The sequence below is a fragment of the Balaenoptera physalus genome (genome assembly GCF_965194825.1).
Source record: "Balaenoptera physalus genome assembly, chromosome: 17".
Taxonomy (NCBI): domain Eukaryota; kingdom Metazoa; phylum Chordata; class Mammalia; order Artiodactyla; family Balaenopteridae; genus Balaenoptera; species Balaenoptera physalus.
Genome location: NC_138895.1, coordinates 78,544,617 through 78,558,417, shown reverse-complemented (window position 1 = coordinate 78,558,417; position 13,801 = coordinate 78,544,617). Strand labels below are relative to the sequence as shown.

General features: G+C 46.7%; 1 protein-coding gene across 3 annotated transcripts in view; it reads left to right on the top strand.

Moving 5' to 3' along the window:
* Positions 1-7,643: 7,643 nt before the first annotated feature.
* Positions 7,644-13,801, top strand: part of ZFAT (zinc finger and AT-hook domain containing) — a 178,968-nt gene continuing 172,810 nt past the window's right edge. The window contains exon 1 of one of the 3 annotated variants that reach the window (XM_082433776.1): positions 7,644-7,663. Coding sequence is in view for 1 of the 3 variants with exons in the window: in XM_082433772.1 (XP_082289898.1) it covers positions 12,898-12,916 (19 nt within the window). In the remaining 2 variants the exon portion in view is untranslated. Of the gene's footprint in view, positions 7,664-8,793; positions 12,917-13,801 lie in introns of those variants that run through there. The other 2 variants (XM_082433773.1, XM_082433772.1) reach the window with 2 other exon arrangements.

Below are 13,801 nucleotides of genomic sequence, written 5' to 3'. Positions count from 1 at the left end.
TGTCAAAGATCACATTTTATTTTGAATTTTAGTAAGCAAAGTGTTTTTTTTTTGTTTTTTTTTAAGGTATTGTCCCCACCCCAGATCTACAGAGTCAGAGACTCTGAGGGTGAAGCCCAATAATCTTGGTTTGTTTGTTTTTTGTTTTTTAATTAATAGCTACTCTATTTATTTATTTATTTTTAGCTGTGTTGGGTCTTCGTTTCGTGCGAGGGCTTTCTCCAGCTGCGGCAAGCGGGGGCCACTCTTCATCGCGGTGCGCGGGCCTCTCACTATCGCGGCCCCTCCCGCTGCGGGGCACAGGCTCCAGACGCACAGGCTCAGCAGATGTGGCTCACGGGCCCAGTTGCTCCGCGGCATGCGGGATCCTCCCAGACCAGGGCTCGAACCCGTGTCCCTTGCATTAGCAGGCAGACTCTCAACCACTGCGCCACCAGGGAAGCCCACAAAGTGTTTTTTGAAGTATGTATTTATTTGGTTGGACTTAGGATCAGCTACGCCCACTGTCCAACTTCAGTGCTGATCTCAACGCTGCTCCTCCTGTACTTATGTTCTTGGGAAAAAGCATCCACGGCTCTTGGGATATTTTGTTTGCCTTTTCCTCCAATGAAAAGGGTCTCAGAACCGTTTAAGGCTTTGATAAAAGCTTGGGAGCCTTTCCCTGGGAAAAATGCCCATGCTAACACAATTCTGTACATAATTTCAGGATGTTGATACATTCCCCCAAAGCCATGGACCCAGATAAAAACTCCTGCTTTCCAGTCCCGACATTGGAAGATGACGATGAAGTTGATACATGAAGAAGCACAAATTGGACAGCTGACCCTAATAAATCATAGAGGAGGAACAGGTGACAAGCACACACTCGTACCCATGTGACTTCACTTCTACCAGCTCGCTCCAGCACAGGACAAGCGGCAGGTGTGGGTCACCCGCCCCTGTGGCAAGCCGCTGACATGGTGAGAAGGACAGAGCAGAGGCAGGACCGGGCTGTGCTGATCTGATAAGAGGATTAAGTTTCGGCTTCCCTCCCACCATCCCTGATGCCCTCGGACTAAGCAGCTGCCCCAGCTCAGCTCTTCCTCGGATGCAAAACGTCTCTCTGCCCAGGTAGTCGCTGCGTGCTGGCCCCCAGAGGCACCAGCCTTTCCTGAAACACACGGTGATGTTCTTTACACCTTTGCCCAGGCGTGCCCTCTGTGGGCGATGCCCCGCCCCTCCGGTCAAGCACCCACTTGCTCTTGGAGACTGGCTCAGGTTTCACCTCTGAGCTGTTGCCCTAGTTCTGGGGGTGGGTTTAGCTGCTCCCTCCTGCGCTCTGCTCGCCCCACACCCACCCCTCTCTTCCTGTGCTTGCTACACGGTAAGTGTGGGACTCCTAGAGCAGTTATTTTTTCACAGATTATCTTCTCTATCAAGAGGATGAGCTTCCTGAGGACAAAGACCAGCTTCATACACAGCGTCTGGCGCATAACGGTTACTTTATAAACATTTCTGGTGGGACTTCCCTGGCGGTCCAGTGGTTAGGACTCTGAGCTTCCACTGCCGGGGCCCAGGTTCAAGCCCTGGTCGGGGAGATAAGATCCTGCAAACCCGGCAGTGAGGCCAAAAAAAAAAAAAAAGTTTTGGGGATGCTATGACTGAGTGATATATATGTGGTCAACCTATGAAAAGAAAGTGAGCAGTATGATACAGGACACGTGTAGGAGACAGACACACTGGAGAGGCACCAAGTTCATGAAAACTTTCCTAAAAGTAAAGACTAGTCACAAGGGTATATAAGAGCAGCCTGAAGCGGAGGGAGCAGTGTGATAAGTGAGCAGCTCAAAGGGGACACAGACGGTGCACCTGGCAGGCCAGAGGCTCTGAACCTGGAGCCTGGACCCCAAGAGCAGCTTGCAGCAGAGTCCCCGAAGGGCCTCCCGGAGCAGGAAGGTGCTCTGGGACTCCATCTGCCTTCCCCACACTCTATAACAAGAGCAAGCACTTGGTTTTGTTTTGTTTTGTTTGGCTGCACCGTGCCTTGTGGGATCTTAGTTCCCTGACCAGGGAATCGAACCCGGGCCCCCTGCAATAAAAGTACCGAGTCCTAACCACTGGACCGCCAGGGACTTCCCAAGAGCGAGCACTTTGAAAGTTTGTTTTCGTGCAGAGGTCTCATTTTCCTAGTGCATCTCACAGACCTAATGTTTTTCAGGACTACATGCTTTTGTTTTCTTTTAATAAAATCTCTGGGCCTTAACCCTGAATTGAGAGGGTCTGGGAGGAGCGGTGTGGCAGGAGGACGAAGCTGGTGCAGCAAACGAGGCAGTCCTGCACAGACAGGAAGGGATGTTCCATCAGCAGGAAACAGCCCTCAAAGCCAGTCACATCAGAAATGGGTGACACCGTGATGAACTGTTAGTGACGAGACATAAATGGAAATTGAGGGGTCTGATAGAGGGAACTTAAGAGGGACAATCAAGAGACGTAACACCGCCTCCCCTCTGAGCAATCACCTTCAGCCGGACACTGCCCTTTGGATTCTCAAAACCCTAGGCATTGGGTTAGCCCAGTGTTTGCACGTCTATTTAGCCACAGACCACTTTTTTGGAGTACATCCTATACAGTAAGTCCAACAAGTCCAGCAGATAAAGGAGAAGCAGCAGTGAGGGGGCCAGAGCCCACACACTTCCCCCTCTCCTCCCCGAACCCAATACCCCTGGAGGCAGGAAGGTCTCTGAGGAACCCAGTTTGAAACCTATTGCACTAAATTACTGGTCTTAGCCTTGGCATCCCAAACTCCAGTGACCCCAAAGTCCAGATGGACAACATAAAAGAGTGACACTGGCTTGTTTTGGCTTTGACAAAATTGGGGTGTCCTAATAGAGGGAGCCCCAGAGGAAAAGCTGTGCTTCTTCCATGGGATTGATTGTTGCTAGACTCTGGCAGACCGAGGAATGCAGCAGGCTCTGTGTTCACAGACCAGAGTTTTCCATTGAAGCCAGAAATCCAGATTTTCCCATGAACTCACCTGACTTTTTAAAAAAAATTAATAGACTGTTTTTTAGAGAAGTTTTAGGTTACAGAAAAAATGCATGGAAAGTACAGGGAGTTCCCATATACTCCCTCCCCCAGCCCCATTCCAGTCTCTCCTATTATTAGCATCTTGCATTAGTGTGGTACAGTGGTTACAACTGATGAACCAATATTGATAATCATTACTAACTAAAGGCCATAGTTTACATTCATTCTTTGTGTTGTACATTCTATGGATTTAGACAAATGTATAATGACATGTATGTACCAACACGGTGTCAACCACAGTCATTTCGTTGCCCTAAAGCTTTTCTGTGCTCCACCTATTCATCCCTCTTCATTTACCCTCCCAGCAACCCCTGGCCACCACTGATCTTTTCACTGTCTCTGTTCTTTTCCAGGATGTTCATATCTTTGGAACTGTACAGTATGTAGCCTGTTCAGATGGGCCTCTTTCATTTTGGAAATATGCATTTAAGTTTCCTCCACGTAACTCCCGATTTTTAACTACTGAAAATAGATTGAAATAGTCACAAAATACTGAAAGGTAGACCTTCATCCTACACCTCTCTTGGTTGGATAAGGAGGTACCTTTCTCTCGCTTTTTACAACCGGTATTGGAGGCGGGGGATGGGGGAGAGGGAGAGGGTCATCTCAGAAGTGGAGGCAAGCGTGAGGGAGAGATGGTTCCTGAAGGAAGCATGGCTTCCAGTTTCCAGTTTTGTTTCTGATTTCTGGTTTCCGATTTCTGGTTTCTGGTTCAAGCTCGCTCAGCTTGGGATGAGCCCCTCCACCTTCAGTGTGCCTGCCTCACCCAGAATCCCATCTGGTTCTCACTCCATCCTCTTTCTCCCCCACTCCCACCCACCCCACTTGATTCAGAGAGAGAAAGCACAGTGAAAATGCCCGTGGAGGCCCTATGTTCTCCCTCCCGGCTGTGCCTGTGGCCAGGGTTTGCCCAGAAGCAGTCAGCAGAGCCATCGCCTAATAAGATTTAGCAGCCCTGGCTGCCGGCAGCCAAAGCCAGTGATAACTGGATAATATTTCTTAACATGAGGTTGACAGCTTATTTTTGTGCTCATGCAACACTCATATAAGAAGCACCATGTTTGCATTTAAAACTTGTGGAGCAGCTTAAGAACATGGGGCTGGAATCAGACAGTCCTGGGCTCAGATGACATTTCTGCTGCCGCTAACTAGCTAAATCCAGACCCCCTCTGGGCCCCAGTTTTCTCATCTGCAAAAATGAACACAATAATGCCTTCTCTGAGAGCTATTAAGAAGATTGAATGCTACATGTGGCTTACACACAGAAATGTTCACTGAGCATCAGTTCCTTGTCTGCTCCTTACTGGGAGCTAGAGACCTGGGTTTTAGTTCCAGCTTTGTTATCATCCAACTTTGTGTCTAGGAATTAGTCACAAATCGGAGACCACAAGCCAACAGCTGCCCTGCTCCTATTTATTTTTTAACTTTTTAAAAATTGAAAACCCTTTTTTAAAACTGAAGTATAGTTGCTGTACAATATTATATGTTATAGGTGTACAATATAGTGATTCACAATTTTTAAAGGTTATACTCCATTTATAGTTATTGTAAAATATTGGCTATATCCCCCATGTTGTACAATATATCCTTGTAGCTTATTTTATGCCTAACATCAATAGTTTGTACCTCTTACTCTTCTACCCCTATATTGCCCCTCCCCCCTTCCCTCTCCCCACTGGTAACCACTAGTTCTCTATATCTGTGAGTCAGCTTCTTTTTTGTTATATTCACTAGTTTGTTGTATTTTTTAGATTCCACATGTAAGTGATACCATACAGTATTTGTCTTTCTCTGACTTATTTCACTTAGCATAATACCCAAGTCCATCTACGTTGCTGCAAATGGCAAACTTGCGTTCTTTTTTATGGCTGAGCAGTATTCCGTTGTGTGTATGTATGTATGTATGTATATATATATATATCTCACATCTTTTTTTAACTTTTTATTTTCTATTGGAGTATAGTTGGTTAACAATGTTGTGTTAATTTCAGGTGTGCAGCAAAGTGATTCAGTTATACATATACATGTATCTATTCTTTTTCAAATTCTTTTCCCATTTAGGTTGTTACATAATACTGAACAGAGTTCCCTGTGCTATACAGTAGGTCCTGGTTGGTTATCCATTTTAAATACAGCGGTGTGCACATATCCATCCCAAACTCCCAATCTATCCCTCCCCCCCACCCTTCCCCCGACCCCCGTAACCATAAGTTCATTCTTTAAGTCTATGAGTCTGTTTCTGTTTTGTAAATATGTTCATTTGTATCAATTTTTTTTTTAGATTCTGCATATAAGTGATATTTGTCTTTCTCTGTCTGACTTACTTCACTCAGTATGACAATCTCTAGCTCTACCCATGTTGCTGCAAATGGCATTATTTCATTCTTTTCAATGGCTGAGTAATATTCCATTGTATATATACACCACATCTTCTTTATTCATTCATCTCTTTTTCTTTTTTAACTACATGCATCCATTTATTTATTTATTTTTATTTTTTATTTTTTAATTTATTTTTGGCTGTGTTGGGTCTTTGTTGCTGTGCGCAGGCTTTCTCTAGTTGTGGCAAGCGGGGCTACTCTTCGTTGTGGTGTGCAGGCTTCTCATTGCAGTGGCTTCTCTTGTTGCAGAGCACGGGCTCTAGGCACTTGGGCTTCAGTAGTTGTGGCGCGCGGTCTTAGTTGCTCCACGGCATGTGGGATCTTCCCAGACCAGGGATTGAACCCATGTCCCCTGCATTGGCAGGTGGATTCTTATCCACTGTGCCACCAGGGAAGTACCCATTCATCTGTTGATGGACACTTAGGTTGCTTCCATATCTTGGCAATTGTAAACAATGCTGCTATGAACATTAGGGTGCATGTATCTTTTCTTTTTTTTTTTAACATGTATCTTTTCTAATTAGTGGAAAACCTTTTTTTAATGGAACATCTTTTTATATACACTCAGAAAGTACACATATCAGGGAGTTCTCTGGTGGTCTAGTGGTTGGGATTTGGCGCTTTCACTGCCGTGGCCCAGGTTCAATCCCTGGTCAGGGAACTGAGATCCCACAAGCTGTGCGGCATCGCAAAAAAAGAAAAAGAGAAAAGAAAGAAAGAAGGAAAATACACATATCATAACTCTGCACCTTGATGAATTTTCAAAGACTGAACACACTAAGTACTCAGGGCCCAGATGGGAAATAGCATCCCCAGGACCTCCTCACTCCCCCTTCTAGTCGCTCACCCTGCAAGAGCATGACTACCGTCCTGGCCTCCAACACCCTCGATTGTAGCTCTGCCTGTGTTTGTACCTTGTATAAACGGAATCATGCAGTACGTGCTCTTGGGTCTGGTTTCTTTTGCTCAGCACTGTGTTTGTGAGATTCATCCATATTGTTGGGTGTGGCTATAGATTGTCCTTTTTTATTTCACTATTGTAGGGTTGGCATTCTACGGCTGGCAGGCCAAATTCAACCTTCCATCTGTTTTCATAAATAAAGTTGTGGGGTTTTTTGTTTTTGTTTTTTAAAATATAGCCATGCCAATTAAGTTGTGTACATGTCTATGGCTGCATTCTGCACTGCACTACAGAGACAAAAGCTGAGAAGACCATAAGGTCCACAAAGCTGGAGATACTCTCTGGCCCTTTACAGAAAAAGCTCTGGGACTTCTATATAGTATTCCATTGTGTGAATATACTAACGTGTATTTATTCATTTCACTGCTGATGAGCAGTTGTGTAGTTTCCGAGTTGGGGCTATTAAGAGTAATGTGCTAAGAGTGTCTCTTAAATGTCTCTTGGTGAAACATGTGTGTGCACTTCTGTTGCGTCTGTTCCTGGGAGTGAATTTGTTAGATCATAGCGCAGACGTAAGTTTAACCTCATCAGAAACCGTCCATCAGTTTTCCAAAGTGGTTGTGCCGTTACCTCTCTCATGAGCAGTGTCCGAGAGTTCCACTTGCTCCGTACGCTCTCTGCACTGGTATTTCCTGCCTTTATCATTTTAGCCATTTCCCCTGCTCCCATTTTGATGCTTCTCCTCTTTCTATAAGTTATTTCTCAGTTTGTGGTTGGGCACCTCCAGGGTTAGAGCACTCACTGCATGTAGGGGGCAACTGTTTCATCTTTGGACACTTTGTTTTCTTAAGAAGCTCTTCTTCGTAGAATCACCTTTTGGATATTTAAAGATCAACACGTGTGTCCCCACTAAATGCTGTCTTCTCCCAGGGGAAGAACACTAAACATTTCCAGCTTCTTTAAAGTCACTTGGAAAACATGGTTTGCATGCCCTCGCCATCCTGGTTGCCTGGTGAACAACAGGCTTAGCCTCTCTGGACCTCAGTTTACCCATCTGTAAAATAAGGGGGTTTGATTCAAAGATCTTTAAAGTCATTTTAACTCCAACATTCTGTGTTAAACCTTAACTTGGGAACCCTTGCAGAGATGCCCATGTACATTTCTAAACAGGGGCCACCCTCCCCTAAATGTTCCTGTTAATGTTTATCTGCTGACAGTAGCAAATGGAGACATTTATTCATCCCATTTCTCTTCCTTCTGACACAGTTTCTGAGAGCCAAGGATGTTCCAGTTGTGGCAGAAGGAGCTCATGATGGTAAGACTGATCTGGGTTTCTCCTGTCATACACACAGCTCCAGCAGGAAGCAGGAGGGGAAAGTGGATTGTGTGCCGGGGGGACCCCGTATCGTCCATGGGAGGCTGTGAGTGTGCCAAATGCACTTTAAGAAGGCGAGATCATGGGAGATATCGGCACTGATGAACTTCACCAGAGGCTGGAGGGTGACTGGGGGAGGGAGGAGTTGATGCTTGCCTGAGCCTGGTCACCGGAGGACGGTAGCCTGAGGCATCGGGGGAATGCAGGTTTCACCCTCAACCTTCTCAGGATTTATTCATTTGCAGCAAATGACTCCCAGGCCAGACTGCTCTCTGCTTTCTTTTGACATAAGTGTCAGTGGTGTGTAAGGATGGAAGAACAGGTCAGCAAGTCTGGATGTCAGCCCCCTCTGATATTTGAATTTTGCAGAGACCAGCCTACTTTTTTTTAAATTAATTAATTTATTTTTGGCTATGTTGGGTCTTCGTTGCTGCATGCGGGCTTTCTCTCGTTGTGGTGAGCGGGGACTACTCTTTGTTGCGATGCACAGGCTTCTCATTGCGGTGGCTTCTCTTGTTGCAGCGCATGGGTTCTAGGTGCATGGGCTTTAGTAGTTGTGGCGCGTGGGCTCAGTAGTTGTGGCACACGGGCTTAGTTGCTCCGCGGCATGTGGGATCTTCCCGGACCAGGGCTCGAACCCGTGTCCCCTGCACTGGCAGGCAGATTCTTAACCACTGAGCCACCAGGGAAGTCCCTAACTTATCCTTTTTGATCATTAAGGACTCATGGCTTTTCACAGATTCAACTTGTTCTGGTAAATCGACAACTGTAGACCCAGCTATTCTTTGTTATATCCAAGTTGTCACAACCTGACCCAGAGGGACGCCATTTCCTTTTCAGTCAACTCCTTTGTCCTTTCAGCAATAGCCCAGCACTTTTGACAGCAGCCTGGTTTTCTGGCAAGAGCAAGTTGTCTCAGGCCATTCTGACTTTCCCCTGCTTCCAGACGTGGACTCAGGTCCTTTGAAGGAGCCCTGGGTACCGCTAACGAAAAATGCTGTTGAGATCAATGTGTGTGTGCTGAGGGTACAATATGTGCGTGCTGGTGATGAGATGGCACACCATGGCCACTGAAAAGGAAGAACTAGAGAGTATGTTGCTTCCTAAGGTCATAATTATGTTCTCAAATTGCTCAAATCATTCTACTATTACAACCTCTTCTTTTATACAGTTTTAAATAGATTTTTCTCTATAACGTGCCTATTCCGATTTTAACACTTCACTCAGACTGTGATTATCCCAACCTCTGATCTTATCAACTTCTGTGTGCCTCAAGGCCCATTATCTTGAGGTCACTCGTATGTATACTTTATCAGAACCTGCTTTCAAGATAACGTCGTATAAAATTATATATATAAAATTTTCTGTTTTCCTGTAAATGCTCATTTGTCATATACCTATTAGACATAACTATAAAATTATTGACACAAATATATTCAATTATATTAATTTATTATTATATAACCAAATGCCATTTCATGGTGATACATTTCTGGCACAAATTCACTCCCGTGCTAGCCTTGAGAGGCTGATGGACACCAGAGGGCCAGCTGGGAAGCTCATCTCCTCTAGGAACTGTCGTTGAAGCAGGATGCCATTAATAATACAATTTTGAGCAATTTATATTTAATTCCACTAATGCGCCTTCATTAATTGAAGGCATTTTGGGATAGTACGCAAATGGAAAGAATAAAGATTTTTGCTGACTGAAAATGTGCAAATCACTCAGCAAAGCCAGGGGTGGACTCTTCTCTCCATTTGCAGATCTGGTCCCATAGAAAGGGACTGGCTCTTCGTCATTTCTGTATGCCTGTGGCCAGGCCAGTTTTCAGTAATGATAGGTGCTCAGTGATTCTTCTCTGAATAGAGAAGGAAGAAAATGCCATGAGAATAACGGAGAAAATCATAACTGGCCAAATCATTAACCTGGGACAGTCATTCATAATCCACAATTTCTTTTTTTTTTAATTTGACTTTATTAATATTCTGAGGCAACTGGGTTTTGAGACAAACTTTAAATTGCTTCATTTCCAAAATTCATTTTGGTCACAACATCCAGGAGCAATCCATCTGCTAATCAATAACTAACATTTAAATGCTGTTGCCAGAAAGGCAACCCAGCACAAAACCAATACTGTCAGCAACTCAGAACAACTCTAATTTCCTGACAGAAATCGATTCACAGCAAAATAGTGGTTATTGCAAATATTTATCGTTCTGAAAAGGAAAGCTCATCAGTGCAGCTTCTCGAGCAGTTCATTTGCAAATGAAGGACTGTGATGGGCTCCACCTCGCCATCTATCTTGAGATGTAGGATGTGGTGGTGGCAATAACCCTATGATTGCCTTGAAATTGGCCCTTTTGGGGGTGTAGTGGGTACTGTGGGCCCATCCCCGATGGCCATGTGGGGAGAATATTGGGCATGGAAAGTCCAGTTCCACACCTGGGATTTCACTGGCTTGCTGTATGATCTCAGAAAGCCACCTAACCTCTCTGAACATTCCTTTTCTCTTCAAGAAAACACGATAATCATATCTGTCCAATTTAGCCCTCCAGTTGTTGTGAGGATGAAACGAAGGGGTTGGGGGAGGAGATATCCCCGAACATATATTGAATGGACTGGGTAAATTTGGGGTCTTATAATGACTCTTTATTTCCCAAGAACAGGATTAAGGAGCAAGGCAGAATGTTCCTGAGAAATCAGAGCGTCATCCTAAAGCTCAGTGTTCACGGGAGTTTTACTAACTGGAAAACAAGTGACAATGGGAACAAATGTGCTGAGTGACACTTCTGTGCAGTAGGAGCTGGGAAACAAGGATAAAAAAATCTGTGCTCATGAAGTTCATGGTCTAGCTCATGGGGAGGGGGGCTGAGCAAACAGATAAATGCAACGGGTGTGGGGAGGGTAAAGGGAAGTGTGAGCGGGAGTGTGGGAACACACAGGCATGAACTGAAGGACAATTTCTCAAGTCGAGCAGCCATAGAGGGAAGGCTATTCCAGGAAAAGACAACAGGCGCAGATTAGCACTTCAAGAGAACCATAAAAATAAATCAGTATTTCCCAAATTTCTCACTTGAAGTTCACTTTTACATTTTTTGGGGGCCTTGTCTCTGTACCACATGCATCATTTTTTTCTTTTTTTAATTTATTGGCCATGCTACACGACATGTGGGATCTTAGCTCCCTGACCAGGGAGCGTACCCACACCCCCTGCACTGGAAGCACGGAGTCTTCTTTTTTTTTAATTTTTTAATACTTTTTTAAAATAGTATTTTTAAAAATTTTTATTTATTTTTGGTTGCATTGGGGCTTCGTTACTGCACGCGGGCTTTCTCTAGTTGCGGCGAGCGGGGGCTACTCTTCGTTGCGGTGCGCGGGCTTCTCATTGCAGTGGCTTCTCTTGTTGTGGAGCACGGGCTCTAGGCACATGGGCTTCAGTAGTTGCGGCACGCGGGTTCAGTGGTTGTGGCTTGCGGGCTCTAGAGCGCAGGCTCAGTAGTTGCGGCGCACGGTCTTAGTTGCTCTGCAGCATGTTGGATCCTCCAGGTTCAGGGCTCGAACCCGTGTCCCCTGAATTGGCAGGTGGATTCTTAACCACTGCGCACCAGGGAAGTCCTGGAAGCACTGAGTCTTAACCACTGGAACACCAGGTAAGTCCTGCACCATTTTTTTTTTTTTTAAAGAGAATTCTTTTTTTTTTTTTTAAAGGAACTCCTTTATTTATTTATTTATTTATTTATTTATTTTTGGCCGTGTTGGGTCTTCGTTTCTGTACGAGGGCTTTCTCTAGTTGCAGCAAGTGGGGGCCTCTCACCATCGCCGCCTTTCTTGTTGCGGAGCACAGGCTCCAGATGCGCAGGCTCAGTAATTGTGGCTCACAGGCCTAGTTGCTCCGCGGCATGTGGGATCTTCCCAGATCAGGGCTCGAACCCGTGTCCCCTGCATTGGCAGGCAAATTCTCAACCACTGCGCCACCAGGGAAGCCCCTCCTGCACCATTTTAAGTTGGCCAATTTTTAAAAATGTAAGTTGGGATTAAAAAGAAAACTTTATACATTACTACCATAAATGAAAAACATTGTTAAAACAAAAGCTAACCATAAAAATACAGGCAACAGGAACTCAATTTATTCAATAAATTACTGTCAGGCTGTTCTAGATTCTGGGACTAAAGGGGCGACAAAGACGAGATGGAGATAAATTAATGTCAGGCAGTAATTGATACTAGGGAGAAAACAGAAAGTGACTTAGGAGGGTTACTTTGGATGGGGTGGTCTGGGAGGGCCCGCTAGGAGATATCATTTGAGCAGAGATCTGAAGGAAGTGGTAGACCAAAAGGAAGACGAGGTCATTACATCTCAACCAGATACTGTTGCCTGCAGAAAGAAGACTGTGAGCCAGATTCAGGGAGACGAGCAAGGGTTAGCGAGGCGTGCTCACACCCAATTGAGACTTTCTGCAAGACAGGAGGACAGAAAGAAGGCAGTCATTCTGTCGAGGTGGTGCCAGTTGTTTAATTCAGTCTGGAAGACTAAATCAAGTCGGGTACTCCTAGCGGAAAGCATCCCACTTCAGGAAACACTGCAACCTTTGAGAGGTAGGCAGGCTGTTACCGCCCCGATTGACAAATTAGTAAACTAAAGCCAAGAAAAGTTAAATCGCTGGGAACTGGGACCGGAGCGCTGCCTTAACGTCGTCCAGCCCGGTGTAGTGCAGGGGTGGGTCCAAGGATGGGCCGGCAGGTAGATGCTGGCTTTGGCAGCACTATGAAGACTCCCAATCCGCCAATCTGCATTCCACGCCTCTCGTTAGCCCCTTCCCAGGAGAGGCTCAAAACCCGGAGCGACGGAATCTGCGGAGCGGGACACAAAGCACAACCGCCAGAGCCGAGCATGCGCAGTAGCCCGGCCCAGCCCGGCCGCTCTCGCCGCTGGGGGAGGGTCATCCGAGCCTGACGTCCGCGACGCCGTCGTCAGCGCCCCGGGAAGAGGAGGGCGAAGACTCCATCCGCCATGTTGGATGCCGCAGATTCGCCATAACCGCGCCGGCTCTTTTCTTAAAAAAATAAAAATAAAAAGCGAAGCATCAGCGGAGCGCCCCGCCTTCTCGGTCGGCGCGGGAGGGGGCCCGGAAGAGCCCGAGGCTTTTTTTTCCTCCGCGGTGGGGGCGTTGCCATGGAGACGCGGGCGGCAGGTGAGCCGGGCTGGGGGTTGGGGTGGGGATGAGGTGGGGGTGGGGCGCGGCGCGGCGCGCGGGAAGCCGTTTCGAGCTTGGAGTCGGGTAGAAGCGCGCAGGCCGCTGGGCGGCGGAGGGATCCGCGGCCCAGGGCGGAGAGCGGACGTAGCGGCGTCCTTTGACGGCACGTTAAATCGCTGGCAGTATCCCGCCGCCTTGGGTTTTTATTAAAAAAAAAAAAAAAAAAGTAACGAGGGTGCTAGCGGAAGAACGAGCAAGGGAAAGCAGTGCGCTCGCGCGTGCGGGCCGTTTCCGGGGCAACGGGCGGGGTCGGGGCGCGCGTTAGCGACCCAGCGCAGGCGTCCTGGCGGGCGGGAGGTTCGAATCCGATGCCGCTGACTCTGGCCGCGTGGGCCTTGGCTCGGCCTCCTTGTTGCCTGGCCTCAGTTTCCTCCTCTGTGAAATGGATAGTTCCTTTAGACCCATGTACTTGGCCAGGATGTTTTGAAGGGAAAGGGTTCCACCGAGCTGCTGAAGGAAAGTTTCTTTGTGTCCTGTAGAGGGAGCCATAAACGCCAGGGATTAGCTGGTTACTGCTGGTGACCCAGTAATACCCTGTGATAAATTGTAATTTATTTATAAATTTATTTATTTATTTATTTAGGCTGCATTGGGTCTTCATTGCTGTGCGCGGGCTTTCTCTAGTTGCGGTGAGTGGGGGCCACTCTTCGTTGCAGTGCCCGGGCTTCTCATTGCGGTGGCTTCTCTTGCTGTGGGGCACGGGCTCCAGGCACGCGGGCTTCAGTAGTTGTGGCTCACAGGCTCTAGAGCACAGGCTCAGTAGTTGTGGTTCACGAGCTTAGTTTCTCCGCGGCATGTGGGATCTTCCCGGATTAGGGCTTG